General features: G+C 33.9%; 2 protein-coding genes across 2 annotated transcripts; one reads left to right on the top strand and one right to left on the bottom strand.

The window, feature by feature from the left end:
- The first annotated feature begins 1,849 nt into the window (after positions 1 to 1,849).
- On the top strand, positions 1,850 to 21,876 carry LOC107948452 (1,4-alpha-glucan-branching enzyme 2-2, chloroplastic/amyloplastic). Its single transcript, XM_016883001.2, has 22 exons — positions 1,850 to 2,147; positions 2,992 to 3,149; positions 3,687 to 3,943; positions 4,876 to 4,974; positions 5,520 to 5,562; positions 5,702 to 5,761; positions 7,112 to 7,192; positions 8,353 to 8,469; positions 8,913 to 8,996; positions 11,545 to 11,666; positions 11,838 to 11,957; positions 15,637 to 15,766; positions 15,876 to 15,986; positions 17,505 to 17,633; positions 18,515 to 18,618; positions 18,737 to 18,881; positions 19,128 to 19,275; positions 19,366 to 19,466; positions 20,029 to 20,106; positions 20,775 to 20,930; positions 21,112 to 21,186; positions 21,307 to 21,876. The coding sequence occupies exons 1-22, from the start codon at positions 2,018 to 2,020 to the stop codon at positions 21,442 to 21,444; spliced, it is 2,586 nt and encodes an 861-aa protein (XP_016738490.1). The 5' UTR covers positions 1,850 to 2,017; the 3' UTR covers positions 21,445 to 21,876.
- On the bottom strand, positions 21,850 to 24,108 carry LOC107948453 (growth-regulating factor 3). Its single transcript, XM_041091412.1, has 4 exons — positions 23,653 to 24,108; positions 23,311 to 23,502; positions 22,696 to 23,071; positions 21,850 to 22,445 (listed from the first exon to the last, which is right to left on the bottom strand). Exons 1-4 carry the CDS (start codon positions 23,858 to 23,860, stop codon positions 21,947 to 21,949), a joined length of 1,275 nt encoding a protein of 424 aa, XP_040947346.1. The 5' UTR covers positions 23,861 to 24,108; the 3' UTR covers positions 21,850 to 21,946.
- Positions 24,109 to 25,577: the final 1,469 nt, after the last annotated feature.

The following is a 25,577-nucleotide window of genomic DNA, read 5'->3' on the forward strand; positions in this document are numbered from 1 at the left end:
AGTTGTTTAATTAATAGCAGGGATTCATTTTCTTCCATTAAAATTCAAGAGCAACTAAAATTCTCTCATGAAAAAGCCCTATAATTTAAACCATATTGCAAATTAGTCCCCTACTTAGCAAGATTAAGCTACATAGATCTCGAAAACACAAAAATTAACAAAAACGGGACAAAGGATCACTTACATGCAAGGGATTTTCTTCGAAAAAATTTCAAGCTCTCAAATGGCCATTATTTCCTATAAATTTCGGTGCATAAAAGTATGAAAGAGATGGCCATTTGTGTTTTATTTAATTTTATTCATTTATTACCTAATTACAGTTTTAACCTTACCTAACTTTAAAAATAAAAAAAATTGCCAAGCCATGCTCATCCACTATCATCTTTAATGGTCTAATTATCACATAAGGATCTCCACTTTAAAGTTCTATAGCTATTTAACAGCTTTAGCTAATAGAACACAACTTTCACACTTTACGCGATTTAGTCATTTTCATCAAATTGAACATGTAAACGTTAAAATTTCTTAACGAAATTTTTATACTATAATTCTATCATGCTTTAGATATTAAAATAATATTAAAATAAATTTTTTGACCTCAGATTTGTGGTCCTAAAACCACTATTTTGATTTCATTGAAAACGAGCTATTCCAGAATAGATGTTGAATGAATGATATATCTAATGTGTTTACCTGTATATGTTTTATAAAATGATAAGGTTATAAGTTTCGTATATGTGAACTCACTAAACTTGTGAGACTTGTGATATGTATAGTTTAATAATGAACTCATGACCTTGCTTATAAATTTAATTGCAAATTGTTTAAGTTGCAACATTTACGGTAAGTTAAAGTTTAAGTTTAATATAAACTTACTAAGAAAAGATTTGCTTACATCCATTGTGTTTGATTTCTTTTATATCTTTGAAAGTTTATGTCGGTTAGAAGTTCAAGTCGGAGCTCACACTATCCGTTCAACGAGTTGGTATAAATTGTGATTATTTTGATTTAAGTTATAAGTAGAATGTACTAGGAGTTTAAGGTCACTTGTTATTAGACATGTTGGTTCATGCTTTGTTATGTGATGTTATGGTTGTGTTTATTTGGCTCTTTTGGTATTTTTTGACCATACATATATAAGTGGTATGATTCATGCCTTTGCAAGTTTGGTTTTGATTGTGGTTTAAGGTTATGAAATGCTTGATAAATACATGTTTTTTGATTTAGGAAATGATTTATGTGAATTGGATTTTAAATTTTTGAATTGTGGTACCAATGGGGGTACTTTAGTTAGGCAGTTAGGTTGAATGTGAATTGGCGTAATTTTGGCATGTTTTGATGTGTTTTGAATAAGTATAATTGAATGGAAATAGTATGGTTTGGAACCTAAGATATGGATATTGAAATAGATTAGTTTTGAAGTCATTTTATGTATACACAACCTAAGACACGATTTGTCACATAGTCGTGTGTCACACACGTCCTTCCCACGTCTTTATGGGCCCAAATTTCTACACATCTTTTTTGGTTTTGGGAATTACGACCATCTTGATTTTGTTTAGCCCCTCATCATGCCACTTTGAAAACTGGCAATAAAGTAATGGAAGTGATGGCAGTGGTTTCACCAGCCGTTGTTCCTGTCTATTGCTTATTAAGCAGAGCCCACTTGACTAAGGCAACGGTTAACGGTTCCAATCTCATGAAAACATCTAATGAGTTAGATGATAAATAATAAGGAATAATAGGTAGGTCCCACAGTCCAAATCACCCATTCCCATGCAATTCTCCACGGCACACGTAGCACTCCCCATTCATTTAATTTAATTTCCTCAATTTTGATTTTAGATTTTTCATTCATATTTCACGCTTTTCTCAGTGTAACTCATTGCCGATATTTGCTCTTCATTCTCTCTCTCCCACGGATCTGTATTTTATTTTTAAAGAAAAAAAACACTTTTCCGCTCCTTTTCTAGCTTCCGAATCAGAAAAAGTAAAAAAAAGAAACCGTGAAGAAATAATGCTTTTTTGTGTATCTGGTTTACGGTTTCCTCGTGTGTCTCCAGTCTACAGGTTCGGTGCGTCAAGCTTCAATGGCGCTTCTTGGAGTTGCAGTTTGTCGCTTTTGTTGAAGAAGCATCACTTTTCTCGTATTTAACTTCCCTTCTCTTCTCTATTTTCTCTATATATTTTGTTTTGTTCAGCTCCAACTTTAATAACTTCTTCTATTTTTCTATAACTGATCTAATCTTGTTTTCATTTTCCTATTAACAAAAAAAAAAAAAGATTATGGAACAGCAATCGGTTAGCTTTAGCAAGTTTTATTACTCAAAACTATAATGCTTGATTTATTTAAAAAAAAAAAGTTGGAAACAATGGCGAAAAGGAGTTCCGAGTTGTAGATGATCCAAACGAAGAAACGAAAAGAATTCAAATATTGTGTCCTTTAATGAAATTTATATTTAAAGTATGAATATTTAAATATTCTTTGATGCACGCTATGGCTATCGCGATCGCCAACAGGTGATTTGTTAATATTGGAAGAAACATGGATTGTTGAACAACTGATCAGCATGTTCAAAATGTTACCGCTGAACTTGTTGCAATAAAAAAAATTGCAACGAAGTTTCTGGTTTATGAATTGAAAAAGTAATAATTGCATATGGAAGGAACTGTAAAAAAGGACGATACTTTAATTTCGCAGTTAGGGAACCTTAAGCAGAAAATAAAATCATAACCGTTAAAAGTGTTATAGGCGTATAATTTGTTGCATCATCAGCCTATTGTCAAAAGTCATGGTTGGATCATATCCTTTATTTTCTGAGTTTCCCGTTATGGCTGTTGATTCTGATTTCTCTTCTTCTGTAATGAAGACGGATCTGAATTTGTTAGTATAATTTTAGTACTGGAAAAAGAGTTCTCTATGGATGGTGACTGCTTTTATAGACATTGGCTACACAATATGTGGAGAATTGATTTGATGCTTGCTTGTAGGGAGGATCTTTATAGAAAAGTCTTCTTCTTATTCAGCCTTCTCATCCTTAACCGTTGCTGCATCCAAGAAAGTGCTTGATCCCGGTGGTCAGGGTGATGCTTCTTCACCCATGACAGATCAACTGGAAAGTCCTAGCACTATTTCAGATGATCCTCAGGTTTGCAATTTTCTGAGAATAATGCGTACTGTATTTTGAATTTACAGAAATATTACTGTTTTCTTTTAGATTGAGTGCAGTTGAATTTTCATGAGTTTATACTTGGGAGTAAATTTGGAAAATGAAATTCTGGGATGGTGTTTATGCCATTCAAGCCGGTTGATTCGTGTGGTTCTATGTCTGAACTCCAAATCTTTTGGAAGTAAAATTATAATAAACAACATATAAGGATAAGTTTGGGAACGGTATATTCTTGGTTTTTATATCTTTGATGAAGTCATTCAAGCTTGTTGGTTCTCTAAAACAGTTTTTAACCTCTCTGTTTTTTTTTTTTGAAAACTTGTGACTCTGATTCTGAACAATTACTGTTTTGGAAGAAAAATTATAGTAAACGGACATAAAAGTTGAGCCGCTGAGGACTAAGGTTGAGGAATGGCATGTTCTTGGTTTTACTTTTATCTTTGAAGTTCTACATTTTAGGTAACTAAATCAAATGCAAAGAGTAAAAGTCCTTGTCTCTTTATGATTCTACTATAGGCAATTCATAATGTAGATAGTGAAGGAATGGAAGATGATAAAATGATTGCAGTTGAAGAACAAGAATCTTTTCCGTCTGTGTTTGCAAATAATGATGAAGAAGCTCATGCTGAGGAGCCATCTGTCCCTTTACACAGGAAAGCAAGTACAGAGAAAAGTGAAGCAAAATCAAGGTCCATTCCCCCTCCTGGTGAAGGGCAGAAAATATATGAAATAGATTCACTATTGTTGGGTTTCCGTAACCATATCGATTACCGGTAATATAATCTTCTTTTATTTACTCGTATGCGTCTCATCTGATAATTTGAATTCAAGTGTTTACTCTTCTCCGGGCTTTAGAAGGAAGCTGTAGGTTTTAGTTCTTTAGTTTCTTGGATTTTTTTTGCCGTATTGGTTATAGTTGCCTGTGTACTGTGATTGCCTATCTTCACTACAGCAGACTTGCACGTGGTACTTGGAGGTCCTTGCTGGTATTTGGATAGGAACTCAGTGAATAAATCTGTATTTTCATGTCTCCTATTAGCTGTTAATATTTATTCTATGCTTTGACTTTTGAGAAGCAATACTTGGAAAAGCACTCAGAATTCATTACATTTTTGCGTTTGCTTTATTATTTTAGGGCTTTTTGGGGGTTGTCTATTTCTATTATTTTGTTTTTTAACTAGATTTGATCTGATTGAACAAGCAAGCAAGTCGCTCTGCTTTCTTTCTCGTTTGCTAGAATCTGTAACGGAATCAAATATAATTGATTTTTGAATTATGTTACTATTCTTGACTGGCTTAAATTGTTAAAGCAATAAGCTACTTATTGATCTTATCATTGTACTTGTGTTCAAACACAAGTGGATATTGCTGGTTACGGTCTTATGATTATATGTCCCCTTGAACTGCAGTGGGGGGAGTTACAGTTCCTTATTGGAAAATATTCTGAAAATGTAAAAAAGATGTATCTGATTAGGTTGCTTGTTTTAGGTGTGATTTGACTTGCCAGCTTTAGTTTTTACTGTCAGTAATATGTTTTGTTTTCACTGCACAGCTCTCCGGTATTATATTAGCTTGTAATATCTGTTTTTTCCTCTTTTCTTATTTAATCTGTGCTATACCTCATTTTTCTGCACTGTTTCATATCCGGAATACAATTAATAACTTTGTCAAGATTTGATTACTTTGTATATTTTATCCATTATAGGTATGCACAATATAAAAAAATACGCAAGGAAATTGACAAGTATGAAGGTGGCTTGGAAGTGTTTTCTCGTGGGTATGAGAAGCTTGGTTTCACGCGCAGGTTACTTTCCTTCCAATACCTAGTGTGGCATATTGGTTGTAGCCCTCATGGTTTCATGTCATTGCTTTTTATGATAAGTGCAATTTATTTTGATTTATTCAAACAAACAATTTTCATTAAATGAATTAGTGTTGGAATATTCTTGTAACTTTTTTGTGTTGGAAAAGTGTCCATGATCTTCCTCATCTTTTACTTTTTTATGTTTAAAATTCAGGCCGATTAATCTAAGAAAGAAATCAAGTTCCTTGATGCTCAAAGTATGGAGCAAGTATTTGTTTCTTTGGTGCAAGTTAAAATTGAAGAATTTTATTACAGCCCTTAGGTTTAGTCCTTTCCTCAATGTGTCACTTTTATATGTTTTATTTGTTTATGAAGTTCTGAATGTTTTCTCCATGTTTCCTTGACAATTTTTTGTATTACATGGGTAATAGCTATCTTGTTAGCTTCAATTTTTAGAAAAATGCTGACTCCATGTTTTATGTCTTAGAAGTTGTTTTATGATAACTTGATGTTGCTCTTCTAATATAATCTCATCCGGCTTTCAGTGAGACAGGGATAACTTACAGGGAGTGGGCCCCAGGAGCTAAGGTTTGTTATGCATCATTACAACACTTTGAGACTTTAACAATTAGTCGTCTTATCTTCTATCCAATAAAAAATCTTATTAACTTTTAGAATTCTGTTTTACTTCAATGTTGTGATTGTTCTACTGCATTTTATGCTTCAGTCAGCAGCACTGATTGGAGATTTTAACAATTGGAACCCTAGTGCAGACACAATGAGCCAGGTATGTTATGCTTTCTTCTGCAAGAACAATTGCTACACCTGTGCATTACTTATTAATTGAATTTATATTACCTATGTCTGTAAGAAATGTTCTGCTGTAGATGGAGGATTACTTGAATGAAGTGAAGTGCAGTACATACTAGCAGAATAATGTTTTATTAGTTGTACCTAGCTGGTGTAAATGGGATACCTGTGCTTGCAAGCTATTTAAATTCGGCTCAGAAAAAATTAAAATTCAGCTTGGTCATTGTGGAGTTGATCTTGAGTTGCTCAAGTAATCGAGCAAGTCAAGTTCGAGCATCTTAATGCCCTACTCGAGTAACAGATGAGCCTGATCTAGCTTTCTTAAATATCTATTTGATTTTTTTTAATTGCTGAAGAAGAAAATATTTTCAAGTTTAAACTCAAGCTCTAGCATAATATTGAGTTTGAAGTCGAGCATAGGAATCAAATTAATTTTTGACTAGGTAAATGAACCTGACTGTGCGAGCTCCAATGATTCGAATTTTATCTCTAATTGAGCTCAAGCTTTAAAAATGAAACTTGATCAAGTTGATGTTGAGCTCAAGCTTCTTGTTGTTAGGGTTCAGCTTGATTGAAGTCCTATATTTACTAAAAGCATTTTCTTTTATTGCTATGTGAACTTTCTCCTCTATGCATGTCTTAAATTATGCAGCCATAAGATTTAGCTGGTTATGCTGACATCTCAAAATATCAGCAACTCAGCACTATATTTTTGAGGCGGTCTTCTTGCTATGTTATATCTGTTGCTGAACTCCACATCATTTGTGTTGCTTTTATTGAGCTACTGCTCTGCTGCTTTTCTTACGGTCTCTGATTAGTCTGCTTTTAAGATTAATGCTTTTGGGAACTGAATATTTGCATTGTTGGCTGTTCATAAGTTGATGCTTATATCTTCTCTCAATGCATGTGCTGAAAGAAGTTTAAAGAGATTTAAGCTTGGTTTTCAAAAACTTGGCTTAACGCTAATGTAAACATGGATCTTTTTGTATGTATTTGAGCACAAATAAGCATCTCAATGGACCAAAGATTAGGTGCATAGTCTGGTGCAGTTGGTATGCTTCCAAGCTCCCAATGGAAAAGTTAAGAAGATAAACACTATCAAAGTTTTTATAATGAGGTGTCACCTTGCCATGCAGATTCATGTATTTAAAACTTAATGCCATGCAGCCCCAAGTCCCCCAAGCACAAAAGGGAACATGACTATGTGCTAAGTTCTTAGAAAGCCATGTTAAATTAAATTGGTAGTGATGTGTTGCTTTTATAAATATTCCGTCTTTTATTTTCCATCTATTGCTTAATTCTATAATCATCAATTATAATTTAACAGAATGAGTTTGGTGTCTGGGAGATCTTTTTGCCTAATACTGCTGATGGTTCACCAGCAATTCCCCATGGTTCTAGAGTGAAGGTAAGTTATCAGTAAATAAATATAAATTTGGCTCATGAATGTTGTTGTGTGTACATTCAAATGCTATTTAAAAAAAATAAAAAAATCTTTTCCCCCTTTTTGTGAACTCAGAGCAAAATGGAACTATAAAATTTTGCAACTCTTCCTTGTGAATAAATAATTTATTTAACCTTTTGGTCATGAGCTGTGAACCAGGAACTGATCCTGTTGCTCATCTAATTGGCAGAAATATCTATTGAATAAAAGCTCTCAGTATAAAAATTTGAACCTTGGGTTGTACTACAACGTTTACAATAATTAATTTAACTAGAGTTCAGTACACAAAAGTGTGCTACTAAAAGTTTGAAAAAGTGAGATAATTTTCTTCTGTTGTTATTGAAATAAAGAATAGTAATTGTGGGAATAATTTGTAATGTAATGAGAAAAATAACAGGTGTGAGAACTGAGAAGGCTAGTTGCTGAGTTTGGTGGACATGAGTTGAACATTTTAAAAGTAACACCAAGTGTACATGACTTGTGTTAAGCATCCAACCTAAAACCAATTGGCTATAAGTGGAAGGGCCTGATTTGAAAACAAGACAAACAGTAAAACCAAGACTTAACAGATGAGAGATAATACCACTTAACACTCCCCCTTACATGTAGCCCCACAGGGTCATAGATATGTACAACCTCTCAAGGGCTAGTAAAACTTCACATGGGGGGTAGGAGGATCAGGAAAAACCTGGGCTTTGATATCATATTAAGATATTAAAGAATCTTAAAATATATATGTTACTCTTTTCACTAATTGAGATTATAAGTTATATTGTTTAAGCTCTTCCTGTTGTAGAACTTGCTTCTAAGATCATTTATGCAAATTTAAAATCTTTTGAAACTTCTTCAGAAAAAAATGGAATGGAGCAAAATACCTTTATAATCTGTCTGTGTAAAGCTTTGTATCTGTTGGCATTAATGTATTTAATGGGTGCTCGAAGTCAAACAAAATTATTTAAGGTAGCTGAGATCCAACCAACTCCAGCCTTAAAAAACAGAAAGAAAAAAGAACAGAAGAGATTTTTTGACCCTGTTCTGGTTAGCTGTTATGATAATGTCAATTACCATTTATTAAAGTTCCTTTTCCATTTGTGCATTTTAACTTTTTGACCATATGATTGTAGATCCGCATGGAAACTCGATCTGGGGTTAAGGATTCTATTCCTGCTTGGATCAAGTTCTCTGTTCAAGCACCTGGTGAAATCCCATACAGTGGAATATACTATGATCCACCAGAAGAGGTATATTTAGTGTGGTTTGCTTGGAAATATTAAATGACTTAATTCTTTTCAAACTATGAGCTGCTGAAATAATTGGAGCCTGGGTAAAATCAGAAGTACTAACTAATGTTTGTAATACTTCTAAAATGAATGCATGAGTGTGAAGATGCACCAGCATGCATGAAAAAACGAGTTTAAAGAGAAATAATTTCTTATACTTATTTGAATAATTATGCAAGGAGGTTGTTTTTTATGAACGTAGTGTTGGTGTTAAGAATCAACTCCCTTAAAAAAGTTTATAACTAACCGATTTTGGTTTGTTCACTTTCGTATGTGAAATCAGTTTTTAAGTTATGTTATTGCATGTGCATGTTTAATCACTGCCAGATTCAGGCAGTTATATGTATCTAATCTCAAATTTTTGTTACTCTCTTGTGTGATTAACGGAATTTATATTGTGACAGGAAAAGTACGTATTCAAACACCCCCATCCAAAAAGACCAAAATCACTTAGAATTTATGAATCACATGTTGGAATGAGTAGCATGGTATGCATCTCTCTTTTGCCTTGCATGAATTGATTCCAGTCTTCTGTCACATTGCTTAACGGTTCTAATTTGTTGTTAATTGCTATCATGCCATATTTTTTGTACTGTTTCTTCCTATATTTTATATGACATGTTCCTCCAAGACTTTGAGAATGAAAAGAAAAGCAGGAGTTTTTTATACTGAAAAATCATCTTGGTATTATATTTAAAAACATGCACTGGGAAGTGCATCAAACTGTATAGCTGTCTCAAGAAACCTTTTAATTTTAAAATGAGTCTGAATCTCGATGACAGAGTGACCTCTCCTAAAGAGAAAAGGATGGATTAAGCTTTCCAAAACCCTTGTAGGTGTATGTGGCCTACTTCCCTTGTTCTTTGATTAAAGGAAATTAGACTGTCTTCCATTTGGATTGCATTAAATATTGAGTATTACTTCTGTAAATGATATTGCTAATGCCAAATAACTAGTCACTTGGATCTCTGTTAACTGCTTTGTGTATTGAAATATCTCACTTAGCAGTTAGAAATCAACAAAATGAAAGTTGGATTAATTGCATTTCATTAGGATTCTTCACCCATTTCTGAAACCTATTAAGAAGCCTGGATTTGCAATTAAACCAAAATCTGGAACTATTTTTCATCTTCTTGTCCGTATGATGGTTATTAACTAAGGTGTCTATCTGGGTCCACAAGGTCCTGTGACATGGTATTACAAATATATAGTTTTAAGGGCTTTTGGAGGTTCTTGCGTCTTAATAAGCTAAGTTGTATGCAGCTTACAGACAATTAATATTCTTAAATGTAGAAGACAACCATTCCATTCTTTTCATTTTTGCTACATGTTACTAAATATGCTAAAACCGAACTCAAGTTACTGTTTTAGCACTCACAAACTGTTATTGTATCAGTGTGACCATTCCTTTTGTCTTTTTCTTGGTACTCATTAGTTTTCTCTCTGGGAATTTTAGTTTCAGGCCTAATTTGTGTTTAGGTAGATTTTTTAATTATTTTTGTTCTAGAAGTATCTTCAGATTTCTCCACAACATGTTTTTAATATGAATGTGTTTTGTGTTTTTCTTTTCTCTTTAAAAATTGAATTCGTGTAGTTCAGTGCACTAACTATGAGTTTAACCTTTTATATAATTTGATTATGAAGAAGGAAAATAACCCAACTATTTGAGTAAAGGAACACATTTATCATTGAACCAAATGCTTGGACAGTTTTATGATTTTGTTCTACTGTAGGGGAAAAAAAGATACTAAATGCAATCTTTTGCAAATACCACTTCAAAATTGCATTGCATAGAGAACAATGTCCAAGAGAATTTAAAAAAAAAAAATTTAGCATCATTTTTATTACAAAACCCTTTTTCAAAACCTTAATATACACAAATTTTCTATCCTTCTCAATATCTCAATCTCTTTATTCAAGATTTTTATGGCATCCCTGGTATTCACATGTTATTCTTCTTTATTTTTTGGGATAAGTAAATTCAGTTTAATTATTTATGACTAATAAAATTGAATTTGTTGTCACGGATCATATTCTGTGTAGGCATAACTTTAGAAAGCTAAGTTGCATAACTGTTCCTGAGGTAAAGAATCCTCAGGTAAAGAACATTTACAAAGAAAATCGTCGTATTGCAAATACGGTAAAATGTTAATTTAGTTTTGAAGAGATTTTATCAGTTGTATATTGAACTTATGGATTTCCTTTAAATTACATAAATATAGGCATTAATTGGAAGTATTTTGTAGGTAAAAAGAACTTGGTTTTTGCAGTTTGAATAACTTTATTAAGTTATATCTCACCTTGTATTTTATTAAGTCATTCCTAGACTATAAAAAGATACATGTTACTGATATGTATTACCTTTAAAGAATTTAATTTAGTGAAATAAAATTTCTAGACATGCATAAACTATGTTTAAGTCATCTAAAAATAAAAAAAACCTATAGAAAATTTTATTCATTCCAAATTACTTTAGATTTTCTGTTAATGAATTACCTGTAGATGCTGAAAGCCAGTATGCCTCTGTGGCATACATGCATGTGAAGAAGTCTATGAAGGGAGAGGGGATCCAAACCTTAGACCTCAACCCTATTTAGTGAGGCGTAACAACCACTAGGCAAAACCTTTGTTGTTACAAAGAAAGCCATAAATAACAGTGTAGTGCGTTTTAAGATGTTTGCTTTTAAGAAAGAAGATTCTGTCAACTAATCTTTAGCCTTTCTTTAGTCTGCTCTTTCTTTTCTTGGTAGTTGACATTGATTCTGCATTAATCAAACTTAGTCTTATATGTTGCCTCAAAATGCGGTGGTGGTGGTATGTGCATATAATATAAGTCTAACATGCTTTGTGGTTTTTGGTCCCTTACCGATCATTGTGTAAATTTTACTCATTTTTTAAGTAGCTGAATTTTATTGCATAATGTTGTTCAAAGAACATTTTTATCATAAACATCTCCAGCCTTTATTTTCCATGCTACCTTATGGTATGGTTATTCCATTTCCTAGTTTTCTTAATATTATCAACTTTGAGATGCAGGAGCCATTAATTAACACCTATGCCAACTTTAGAGATAATGTGCTTCCCCGCATTAAAAGACTTGGATATAATGCAGTTCAGATCATGGCTATTCAAGAGCACTCATATTACGCAAGCTTTGGGTATTATCTCAATCATAATATTAGCTTAAATCTATTTCTTGCTGTTTATGTTTTGTTAACTTATACTAAACTCTGCTATGTTGTGACGTAAAAATAAAATGTCTTTACAATTTAGTTTCCATTATGGAAACTAAACTCTTCTACTTTACCAATATTCATTTAATGTTGCAGGTATCATGTGACAAATTTCTTTGCACCAAGCAGCCGCTTTGGAACCCCGGATGATCTTAAGTCTTTGATAGACAGGGCTCATGAGTTGGGTCTACTTGTTCTTATGGATATTGTGCACAGGTAAACAAATTAGGTTTTTGGGAGATATATTTTATAGAAATATGCTCCTTAGTTGTAAATTCTTATCCAAATGGTTTTTGTCCCATATTTTTTCGACAAAAAGTGAATAGGCTTTATGCTTCTCTCCCGTAGGCTTTATGCAAATAGAAGCTTTAAGCTATGAAGAATTCATGTAGAATTCTAAGACGAATTAGTATGAAGAAATAAAAGTTCTCTATATTTACAGCCTGAATAAAATTAAGCTATATAATAAGAAAGAAAATCTCTCCTAAAGAATCAATCAGCTATACACAATCTATAATTTTGTCTATCAAATCCCTTCAATTTAGCAACAAGTATTTTATCCCCAAAAGGCTAACAGTAGCCAATATAGTTACCCAACAATAGGCCAAAAAATAAAAAAAATCTGACCAGCACCAAATGGAGTCAAAACAGAGGGCTAGGCTGGAAATACTGCCCAAGATCGATGGCGGTGGGAGAGAAGAAACTCTGGCAGGGTGAGCTACATGCGTTGGTCATGAGGAAGCAACTAGAATCTGATGGAGGTGCATGGGACTTATGCGAAGGTCTGTTGGCCACCGGAATCAAGGGTTTTGTTGGCAATGGGGTTCTGACCTCTCTAGTGTGGGCAGTGAAAAGAGAAAATGGACCTAAAGGGGTAAGTACCAAATTTTTAGTTCTAGGGTTTTGAGAGATTTCAAAAAAATTGAAAAATTTCTTCCTAAATCTGGAAATTTGGCTTTGATGCCATGTTAAAACCAGAGGGGGCAGCAAAAATGAAGAATAGGAGAAGATTTCTTTGTATTTGTGTTTCAATGAGTAGGTTACATAGCTATTTATATATGCAAAGTAGGAAAATAAAAGGAAATTAGTAATGACTAAAATTCCTAAACACAAGCTGATTGAATCTAATTAGTCCTTAGAAATAAGTTATACAAACTGTCAATTATAAACTGTCAGCTGTCAATTAGTCAAGTGTAATAGTTATAACGCTTCTCATGAGGTGAGTACCCTAGAAATATACATTTGATGGACTTCAAATCAAATTTACTTCATTGATGAGAGGGGGACATGGAGATAGGCTAAACATCCAAAGATTCTTGGTGAAATATCTGTCATGACTGTTTTGTTGAACAGACTCACATAGGACTTGACACGGGGTACCAAATTTAAAGGTCTGTGATGACGTTTTATTGATCAAATTTAAAGGTCCCCAAATATCACCATGGATGATTGATAAAGGTTGAGATGGTTTGTATTCTTGAAGCAGATAGGTGTTACAAGACAACAATGTTTTTACAAATGAAAACCTCATATTGGAAGGATTTTGGATTTTTATTGATGAATAATGATGGAACCAACTTGAGCAAGTACATGAAATTTGGGTGTCCTGGACAAAAGTGCCATAGCATTATTGTACCATCTTTATTGGAATGAGAAAATGATGAACCTGAAACATTGATCATGCAGGAGTCAACATGATGAGTTTGAGCCTTCTGAGGATCCTTGGCCTTAATTTGGTAAATACCAACTTTTTTTAGCATTGCCAATTGTCTTCCCAAGAATCCAAATCTGAAACATGGAATGAGAAGACGAAAACTTTGGAAGTCACTTTGAATCTCTAGTAAGTTTACTATTTAACACAGCAAGTTGCATGTTAACTTTGGAAGCAAAAGGATAGATTGAAGTATTAATGTGTCAGATATACTAGGAAAGTGACCTATCGGCAATGTTGACTTCATAATTATTGTGGCATGGACTGCAATCTTGTAATAAAGATGCATCATTTGTCATGTGGTCTGAGATCCAGAATTGATAATCCGGCCTGCTGTGTCATCTGCATTAACATGGTGATCAGCGAAAAAATTACCATTTTGGGCAGTGGATCTAGTAGAGACAATTGTGGTAGAGTTTGAGTTTAAGCCAAACATTTATTGTAGCCATTCAACCTACTACATGTTGACCAAGGTAGTTTAACTGTCAGATTTATCCTTATTCTTTGAAGCAGCTGCAAAACCATGGGGTTCTTTGTCCCTATTTAGCTTCCAGTCTGTCAGCTTACCATGAATTTTCCAGCATGTGTCTCAAGTATGTCTTGGTTTGCGGCAATGATCACACCAAGACCTGTTTTTCTTTTGCTTTGCAGCATAGACTGAATTGGTTCCCTGGGTAGCAAGAGCTGAACTTTTTTAGGCATTGTTGATGTTATTGTCCCTAGCATGAGAAAACCATATTATTTTCTGATTTCCAAATTCTGAAACATGGATCATCCTGTCTTGGGGGAATGGCAGCACTAGTGAGGTAATCATTCTGATATGCGGCAAGTGATGAGCATAACAGAGTCCTCTGATCTGCCACTGCTCAAAACTTCCTGAACGGACATGCTTCCTGATATGGCCTGATTCTGAGGCCATGAGGGTTTGAATCAGGCTACTGCTTTAGATTGAATAATAGAGGCATAACATGGATGAAGTCTGAACCAAAGAAAGCCAAATGGCGCTGGTACCATGTAGAAATTTTCAGAAGATTATGAAGAATTCATGTAGAATTCTAAAGAGGAATTAGGATGAAAAAATAGAAGTTTTCTCTATATTCTAAATTTTACAGCCTGAAAAACCAACCTTATACACAAAAAATAAGCTACAGTAAGGAAGAAAATCTCCTCTAAAGAATCAATTACCCATACACAATCTCCTGTAATTTAGTCTGTCTTCAATTTAGCCTATCAAATCCCGAGATTCTTGGAAAAGAATCCCAGATTTCCGCAAATATGCTTTTTGTTTCTTGTATTTTGGTATTCTCCATTTCCATTTTATGGTCTGTGTTCAGGATTCGCGATTGTCCCTCCCAACAATTTTGTCTCCAAGGTTCAACCTTGTGTCTTCTTTTTGAGCTTTTGATTTTTAAAAGGCTGCTGGAAAGTGGGAAGGGAGAAAGCAAAGTCATAATTGATTGAAAATATATGACTAAAATGTAACGAAATTTCTAGTATAACTGTTCTATTAAAAGAAAATCAAATTATTTTATTCTAAAATAAATGATATATATAAATACTTTTAATTATTTTATTTCCTTTCCTATCCAAATGTACTTTTTGCTTGTGGAAGCAAAAAACTGGCAGCAAAAACAGTAACCAAATGACAAATGGTATTCTCCATGTATTTTTGCTTTTTGTTTCTTGTATTTTGGTATTCTCCATGTCCATTTTATGGTCTGTGTTCAGGATTCGCGATTGTCCCTCCCAACAATTTTGTCTCCAAGGTTCAACCTTGTGTCTTCTTTTTGAGCTTTTGATTTTTTAAAAGGCTGCTGGAAAGTGGGAAGGGAGAAAGCAAAGTCATAATTGTTTGAAAATATATGACTAAAATGTAACGAAATGTCTAGTATAACTGTTCTATTAAAAGAAAAATCAAATTATTTTGTTCTAAAATAAATGATATATATAAATACTTTTAATTATTTTATTTTCTTTCCTATCCAAATGTACTTTTTGCTTGTGGAAGCAAAAAACTGGCGGCAAAAACAGTAACCAAATGACGAATGGTACCTTAGCATATTGTTTTACAGAGAAAGTTTTATCTTTAGAGTCATTAATTAAGTTACTAATAAAATTTTACTTAAGTTACAAATAAAAAATTTTCGTCCATCTTTTTATCTGACTGATCTTTTATGAATACAGCCATGCATCTAATAATGTTTTGGATGGGTTGAACATGTTTGATGGAACTGATGCTCATTACTTCCATTCGGGGTCAAAGGGTCATCACTGGATGTGGGATTCTCGCCTTTTTAATTATGGAAGCTGGGAAGTATGTACTTCTGTTGAAAGTTCTCTTGTATAATAGTTTGTCATACATTGTTGAAGGAATTTGGGTTCCTTCCATCCTATTGTATCTAATTTTTTACATGTTGCTTTAGGTACTAAGGTTTCTACTTTCAAATGCAAGATGGTGGCTGGAAGAATACAAGTTTGATGGGTTCAGATTTGATGGCGTGACTTCAATGATGTACACCCATCATGGGTTGCAGGTATTACCCTAGTGAGTTTGGATAATTCTATTTTTGCTTGGTGTCATAAAATAAATTACTTGGCATGTCCAGATATTAATTGTCAAAATTTTATGTCATATAGAGAAGTGGAACTGATGTAATTTTTGGTTCCTGCAAGGGTGAAATACGCAAAACCCAATATATAATATGATGGTCACAAAGCTGCCATCTTGTTTTAGAATGTTACTTTCCCCTTTGACTGTTTACATTATTAGTTAATATGTCAGTTTAATCATACCCAGGGCTATGTTACCCAAATATAAGCATGGCCTTGCATTGCCTTAAGGAGAGTAAGACTTTGGATTATATGAGTGGGTTTTGAACCATGATGCAACTAGACCTGTTCATGGGCCGGGCTACCCGCCCAGGCCTGAAGACCCGCTTGAAATTTGGGAGGTTTTGGGCAAAAAAATAAGCCAGTTTAAAATATGGGCCAGGCTTGGGCTTTAACATTCAAGGCTTGAGTCCGGCCTGACCCAGTTTTAAGTTAATAATACTTTATTTTTTTTATATATTATGTAATTTAGAACTCATTAAAAAAATAAACCTATAATACTCTTAATGTAAACATTAAAATAATGTTAAGATATATAAAAAATGTCTAAAATTATTAAATATTAAAATAATATAATATAATTTAAAAAAAAATAAAAATAAAAAATAATATGGACAGGCCTAAAATGGACTTGGGTTAGTCTTTTACAAATATGTGCGGGTTTAGGTAAAATTTTAGGTCCATATTTAGACAGGGCGGGCTTGGACAAGCATAAAGTATGTTAATATCATACTTAGGCTTTGCTTGAACCCAGCCCGATCCGGCCCATGAGCACCTCTAGATGCAACACAGTTATGCCATACGAATGGATCTAAGCTCTTTTCTGATATCCTTATTTTTCTGTTTCAATCCTAGAAGAAATTATATTTTCAATTTCTTTTTCAAATCTGTGAAGGGTATGGGTTTTGGGTTTTCATAGAATAGAAAATGTTCATAGTTAATTTTTTTTTTTGTTTTTCACTCCAAAACGTTTTTTTATTTCTTTTATTATGAGAAAATTTTAGGTATTTAGATTGAGTTTTTAATTCTTAATTGATAAGATAAATTAAAATTAAAGTGAAAAAGAAGAGTATAACCTATAAATGAAATAAAACTTCGCTAAAAAATAAGCAATGTCGACCCAGAATTAAGGTATGGATTCTCACCAATTTTTTAACATCCTTAATAGTCAAGGAGGATAAAGTGACATTTTAAAACATGGGAGGATATTTGCTCATTCACCATTCTTTCTAATGATGAAGCAACATTTCTCTATGTTTGTTAACTAAATCTTGCTTTTCCTTATTTCTCTATGTTTGTTAACTAAATCTTGCTTTTCCTTTTCTCACATGGCTTTCTTCATTCATGGTTTGATATTATGGAGGACTGAAGGATGTCAGTGGCACTGCATCTTTACAATGTATTATCCCATCTTAACATTTGCTTTCCTGAACTTTCTGTAGGTAGCATTTACTGGAAATTACAATGAGTACTTTGGATATGCAACTGATGTAGATGCTGTTGTTTATCTGATGCTGGTTAATGACATGATTCATGGACTCTATCCTGAGGCTGTCACCATTGGTGAAGATGTATGTTCTATAACTCCTTTTGAGTCATGTTGAGTATCCTTCGACTTGTAATCATTTGTCTATTCCTGAACTAGTCATTTTAAGTCCTCTTGTCTCTTCTAAAGCAACATTTTCTGTCCAAAACATTTTGCATGCATGTGGATGTTAAGGGTACAAATAGCCTACCAAACTTTTGCGTATAGTGCATGTTTTACTAATTCTCTTCTGCATTATCACCTCTCTTCATTGTTCAATTGTGCTTGTATGCCACTATATGAATAAGTAGGTTTACCCTGCTAGTAATTAAGTGAATTTGACCATTGTAGAATGAAATGAAGAATTCTTAAAACACCTGTTGCAAATTAAACTAAATTTTATTTTAGACCAAGAGTTATGGAAACATAGCAACTAAAGATGCCAAAAACAAAAGGAGGGAAGTAACAAGAATCTCTAGAAACCTTAAAATATTCTTGCTGTTTCACAAATTTCATCCTTTGTGCGAAGAATACCTAAAGGGCTACTAGCAAAAGAAAATGTAAGAGACATTAGCATTGTTTTGTACAGAACATTTAGTTAACGAAATGCTATTTTGGAGTGACCCTTTTATATAAATAAATAGATTAGTGGAGTGATTTTGCTGCATACTTTCATATATTATTTGCAGAATAACATTCTGAAAGTTCTGTGAACATTCAGGCAAGATGGTTGGATAAGAAACAAAAGTTGAAAGTAGATTTCCACCTTCTTAAATTGTCATCTGTCATAAATAAAACAATTGCATAATGACAAAAACCAGTAAAATAATAACACTAAGAGGAATGTTACAAAGATCGGAAATTCTCTGGACAATGTCAGTAGTCGTTGTTTTCCTTTTGGTAATTATTCAATTATATATTATACAGGTGAGTGGAATGCCTACATTTTGCCTTCCTGTGCAAGATGGTGGTGTGGGATTTGATTACCGATTGCACATGGCTGTTGCTGATAAATGGATTGAGCTTCTCAAGTGCTTAACTTTCCAACTCAAAACTTTTTACCATGTTATGACTTCAGATGCACGATCTTGTTAAATGTATTTTGTTTTAAACTAATGTGTACTTTTTTTGCCTTGTTTTTTCATATAGGAAGAGGGATGAAGACTGGAAAATGGGTGACATTGTTTACACACTCGTCAACAGGAGGTGGTTGGAAAAGTGTGTTGTTTATGCTGAAAGTCATGACCAAGCTCTAGTTGGTGATAAAACAATAGCATTCTGGCTGATGGATAAGGTTAAATATGTTCTACTTGTATTCATGCTGATGAGTATTATGCACTTAGAAAGCTAACGGGCTAAAAGAAATGCTTTTACTTGATCATCTTTTCTTTCTCTAGCTATTAAAATTTTGCAATTATATTGCTTCCTTGCAAAGTTAAATACAACTGTAAAAAGTTATGCTTTTCATTAAATAGAGAAAATGTATATTATCAGTCTGATTCAGCATTATAATTTTTTTAGTTTCAATTCCTTTTTGCAGGATATGTATGATTTTATGTCTCTGGATAGACCAAGTTCTCCAATTATAGATCGTGGAATAGCATTACATAAAATGATTAGGCTTATTACCATGGGACTAGGTGGAGAAGGATATTTGAATTTCATGGGAAATGAATTTGGACATCCTGGTAAGATCAACTGGTTGCAACTCTTCCTGACATCTATTATTCTTTAATTTCAATGCTGTAATATAATTTCTTAGCTATTCTTTTCCTCAGAGTGGATTGATTTTCCAAGGGGAGAGCAACATCTTCCTAGTGGCAAAGTAATCCCTGGGAATAATTTCAGTTATGATAAATGTCGGCGTAGATTCGATCTTGTAAGTTTTCTCTTGAATTCACTTTTTGCTTGTGCTACAATTCATTAAAAGTTTGAAGGTAAACATGATTTTACTTTTATCTGGCAACTTGCAGCTAGAGTTGTTAATGGGCCAGGCATGACATTAACATACTTTATGCTTGCCTAAGCCCAGCCCGGCCTGAAATATGGGCTTAAAATTGTCTAAATTTGCCCATATTTGTAAATGACTAACCCAAGCCCATTAGGCCCGCCCATTTTATTTTTTAATTTTAAAAAAAATATTTATATTATATTATTTTAATATTTAATAAATTTATACATTTTTAATTTATTGAAATTTTTTATATAGTCATAACTTTATTTTAATGTTTACATTAGATTAGTATTATATATTAGTATAGTTTTATTTTTTAATGTGTTCTAAATTACATACTATATAAAAATAACATAATATAAAGTATCATAAACTTTAAAACCGGCCGGGCCTGAGCGGGTAACCCGGCCCATGAACAGGTCTACTGGCAACATTATATGTATGTGTTTTACAATCAACAATTAAAAATTTGGTTATATGCACATAGGGGGATGCAGATTATCTGAGGTATAAGGGGATGCAACAATTTGATCAGGCAATGCAGCATGTTGAAGCTAAGTATGGCGTAAGTATGATGATGCTTACTGGTTTTTTGTTTTATACTTTCTGATGAATTATGAGATAGTGGAACGATACATTTTTTTCTTATTTAATAATTGTTCTGTACTAGTGATTAATGACACAAAAATTACATGTGAAATTTTAAAATAAAGGAATGATAAAATTGAAAATGAGTGGAGATTATAGAAGAGAGGAAACGATATTCAGAAATGTTGATTATATTCTTTACTCACAAATAGATTTTTTTTTTTGGTTAAGTTAATATTCTTCTTAAAGTCGAGTCATTCCTTAAAGCTTTTTGAAAAAAAAATATCGTTAAATGATTTCAATTTAAAACTGTTTCATGGTCATTGATATATAAACCTTCCAAAGTTTGCCATTATATATGCCTGTGTGGGCATGGCTCTGATTCTATTAGATACTGTCTTCTACATAAAGACAAAAGGAAACAATTGAGATTTCAGAATTTTTTTTTGGATTATTCTATTACCGTTATTTCATACTTCTTGGAATACAATGTTAGACCTGTGATTTACTATTAAGTTTCTTTTCATGGTCTTCTACAATTAACACCTGTTTCATGCAAAGTGATTTGCCCGAACGGTGCTGTCTGGGTAGCCAAAAAGCTTTACCTGTTTAAAATATAAAATTGATGTTCTGTTGTTTATTCAGTTCATGACTTCTGAGCACCAATATATATCACGAAAGGATGAAGGTGAAAGAGTAATTGTATTTGAAAGAGGCAACCTGGTTTTTGTGTTCAACTTTCACTGGCATGAAAGCTATGGCGGTTACCGGGTCGGTTGCTCAAAGCCAGGAAAGTACAAGGTATAGGATTTTGTGGTTTATAGCCTTTTGTTTTCTCATCTAATCCATCCTGATTATTCATATCTATTAATGATTTATCTTACATCTTGTTATTGACTCTTGGAATATAGTGACAGAAAAATGTTTACCCTGTTCTTCATTAAATCATAATTTAACTCTTTTTTTTTTGTTGCTCTTCCAGATTGTATTGGATTCAGATGATCTATTATTTGGAGGGTTCAACAGGCTTAACCATGACGTTGAGTTTTTCAGCACTGTAAGTAAATTCGCTGAAGAACATTGATTGCTTAATTCTGCATACTCTTCCTACATACCATTGTCTTCAATTCACCCAAGGGTTCTCCAACTTAGAAAAACCTAATGGTGGCTTTTCCAGGAAGGATGGTATGATAACCGCCCTCGTTCCTTATTGGTGTATGCACCAAATAGAACAGCGGTGGTTTATGCGCTAGTTGAAGATGAACCAAAAGCAACTGGCAATTTACAACTTACTGAAAACGTTAAAAACTGTTGAAGAAGCCAAAGCTGTGAAGGCATCGACACCTGTGGAAGAATCAGAACCTTCGGACCGCTAAACTTTTTCTATTACAGAATCTCTTATTGAGGAGCTACCCTAACTCAGCCTGCTGTTTTAGGGCCTACAAATTACACAAAATGTAGAAGTCCATGACCTTGGAGCTTCGGTATCCAGGAGATGAAATGATCGCCACTCAAAAGGGCTTTTCCTTTCACGTGCAGTACAGTTGATTATCCATCTGATAATTAGTCAAATTTCAGTTGGTCACTTGCAAATGTTTATCGGTTTGTTATCTGAATTACGCTCAGAGTCCTGTTTAGCATGTCTTGAAACAACTTATGTGCTTATTTTTCTCGCAAACTTAATTTTCAAGGAACCATTATTGTAGTCAGTTTGGTTCAATAAAAGTAAAAAACAGAGTTCAAGCAATTTACTTTTAAGTCCTGAAGTGTCTAAAAAGATTCAAGTGGTAACAATGCTAGTTTGAGATGCAGAGCCTTTAAGGTTGTGAATTGGACATGGATGATCTTAAAGCCTCGGCAAGGGGCCCTCCCATCGAAGCCACCTGGTTTGAGGCCCACCCAGCAGCCCAATTCAATTGGTCTCCCTTGCCAGTTGACAGCTTCAACGACACATCTGATGAAGAATTTCCTGGCATTGAAATGGAGAGGCAAGTTGCAGAACTCATCGGGCTTTCAGCAGGGTTGTCAGGTTGTTGTAAGGATCTAGGCCTATCATCAAAAAACTGTCTCAACATTTGACCATAATTTTGGGCTTCGAAAAGGCCCTTATGAACATTTTTGGAATCTGAGGAACTGCCAGACATAAAAGAAACACGAACATTGTAGGGCAAACAAAAATAAGCAAAATAAAGAAAATATATTGTACCGGAGCATAAAGAAAGCACGTTACAAAGACTAAAGAAATGGTTGGGGTCAGCTTGTACAGAATCTAAACCCCCTGCCCAGATTTTGAGATACATCCACTGGTCAGATATTGATTAGGGTCCTACCAAGGAGTAATCATCATCGCTACTTTAAAACAATTCTACAAAATAGATAGCAAATATTAGCAAACTTTAAAAATGTGAAGAGATTGTATCAACTATGATTTTATGTAATTTTTATTTTTTTTGACAAATTAAAATTTTCCTCCTAATTTTCAGGTTTTTTTCTCCTAAAAAAATTTAAATCTAATTAAAAATACCTTGTAATTAAGGTGATTAAGGAGATACTTAAAAGAAGTTACCTATAATTAAGGCGAAGAAGATCAACGGGAGGGGAATGCCCTGAAAGGAGTAAACTGTTGGCTCTATCACCAGCCAATTCTAAGGGTGAATTGGGAATCAGAGAAGTGGGTTTAAGGCCACCACATCCAACATCAACAACACCATCAGCAGCACCAACAAGAGTACTGTTGTTGATGATGGTGGTGCAGGCGCCACTAGATTTTAGCATTTCCACAGGCTTTCTTGAACGGTTGCGGCCACGGTGCACGTGGCGCTCGCAATACTTCTGGCCAGCCACCACGTCTCTCGAGCATCTCCACTTCTTCCCGTCAGTCCTCCGGCACCGGCCTGGCTCTGGATCCATTGCTGCTCTTCCCCAATACCCTGATTGCAACACTGATCCGACATCCTCATACTCGTCATATCTTTCAAGTACATACTATTTGGACAGATTCATTAAGTTCACTTAGGTAGACCGTGTAGATATATATATATAATACTATAAAATCATTTATGCATCAATCTCTTTTACCATGTACTTATTTTCTTTATAAATTTGATGAGAGAGTGCTAAAGTACGCATTTCATAAAAATATAAGAGCAAGGACACACATTTCATAAATATAATCACTCACAAGGTGGCTGGTAATGGGAGACGTGTCGAATAGGGTGGTGGAGGAAATATGAAGGAGAGTGAAGAATAGTAGAATTCTCGATTGATTGAAGGAGTTGGGGAGGAACAGCTGCGCCTGCTAACATGTATCTAAAGATCAAAGCTTGTAACTCCAGTTCCTGCCATTGAGACAAGCTGAAGAAACTTCCCATCCCTAAAGAGAGAAGTAAAAAGGTAACTTAGAAGGCAAAAATCAAGTAAGCAAGATAGCCAGAAACTTCCCAAACTTAGGAGTCGAAAACTTTTCTGAGAATCCTGCCAAGAAAACAAAAAAAGGTGCAAAGAAAAAGGAAGAAAATCTCACTGCTAGGAAACGTGGAGGATGAATGAGGAAGTGGTGGCAGGTTGTTGCTGCTGGATTTGCAGTGGTGATGAGGTACAAGCAAAGGAAGAGGAGATGGGTGTTGGTGATGATGATGATGAAAGTGAAGTTTTGGTATATTTGCAGAAGGTGGTGGTTGTTGATGGTCTGACTCATGCAGGTTTCTACATTGCTTCAGATGCAAGTCCATGGAAAGAGAAATGTACTTTCGGGGTTTTGGTTCGTTGGTTGGGGGGGGGGCTATTTTGACAGAGAGATTTTTATTTGGGTTTTGGGGTCTGTTTTGTTGATGTGTTAAAAAGAGAAAGTTTGGAAAAAGCTTTTGCAGGAACTTCTCTCTTTCTCTCTCTTATGGCTTCGGCAGATAGCAATACTTTAAGACTTCAAAGAGAGGAAGAGGAACTATTCTGACACCAGGAGGCAGACATTTTTAAATGTAAACAAATAAATCACTAAACGACAAAGTTATTTTTATAGATAATTGTTTTTATTTTATATGTGTAAAAATATTATCTTCACATGGTCCTAAGAATTTCGAGTAAAACAAGCACTCAAGGATATTTCGAGGCTGAAATGAGTGGCTAGAGCTTAAAAAGCAATAGCACTGGGAAAGGATGTAACGGCGCGAGATTTAGCTAAGTGACACGACGCCCTTGATTGACAAGCTGTCTGTGTGCCACGGCTTTCGGCCAAGCTCTACAGTGGTCTGCCCTAAACATATATTTTCCTGTTTTTGTTATTTTGACATACCTAAAGCCATTTGGGCAGCTAGAAATTAGGGTTAAAGGATATTTTTAAATTTTTAATGATTATTATATGTTAATTAAACTTAGACCTAGCCTTTAAGGAATGGTTTGGATGGGTATTTGGGTGCGGTGTGGTGCGGTGCGTTTAGCTTATTTTTTGTCTCACGTTACAGTATTGCTACAGTATCTAATCTCACCGCCACTATTATTTTTATACTAATCACAGGTAAACGCACGGCCCATCTAAACCCACCCTAAGTTTGTATATATATAGTTATTATACTCAACTTATATCACTTTAGTCTTGTTTTAATCTTCTTTCGAGTTCAAGAGAAAAGAGAAGATTCAACAAGAGATCGAGGACGCAACTTTGAAAAATTCGGTGAGATCATTTTAACTTATTCTTCGTTTATTATTATTTCCATTAAATTTTTGTTATTGTGGAACTTATTTGTTGAAACATGCAGAGTAACATCTTAATCATTGAACCTCCTCCTAAAAATAGAGCTCATGCTAGGCATGTTTTTATTAATAATAAATTTCATGGTTCTTATAGTAGTTGATAGATTCATGAATGTCACGCCTAAAAAGGAACTGCAACTTAAATATGGATAGATTTTCTATGATAGACTATGTTAAGGTAGTTTTTGAGTAGTGCCAATGAGTAATGTTTACTGGCGTCTGACATTGCTCACCTAAAAAACTTGTAATATTTTGTTTTGTCAAATTCTGGTAACAAAATCATTGGGCTTTGATCTTTACTGACTTTATGGACGTATGCAAGTCCATCTATGATATCAAAATAATTTATAGCAACATATCCTGAAGATTGGTTTGGATCATATCAAGGAAACCAATTTCCTTACTTTGAAGTGATTGGTTCGGATTGGCTAAACTTGGAAGTATACCCTGAAGATTAAAGACTTATCCTAGACTTAATGAAAATATTCTAAGAGTTGGTTACCCTACAATTTTATTGGGAAGATTGATTGTAATTGATATAATATGTTAGCAAGTATCAATTCCTTATAAATTGAAAAGACTTGTATATGTGATGTACTAATTAGAAAACACTTAGTTTTGTTCATTGAGGAATATTTCTGTAGAGTGTATTGAGCGTAAAATCAAGTGTGCTACTTGGTTTTTTATCCTAAGTTTCCA

The sequence above is a fragment of the Gossypium hirsutum genome, chromosome D04, assembly GCF_007990345.1.
Source record: "Gossypium hirsutum isolate 1008001.06 chromosome D04, Gossypium_hirsutum_v2.1, whole genome shotgun sequence".
NCBI lineage: Eukaryota > Viridiplantae > Streptophyta > Magnoliopsida > Malvales > Malvaceae > Gossypium > Gossypium hirsutum.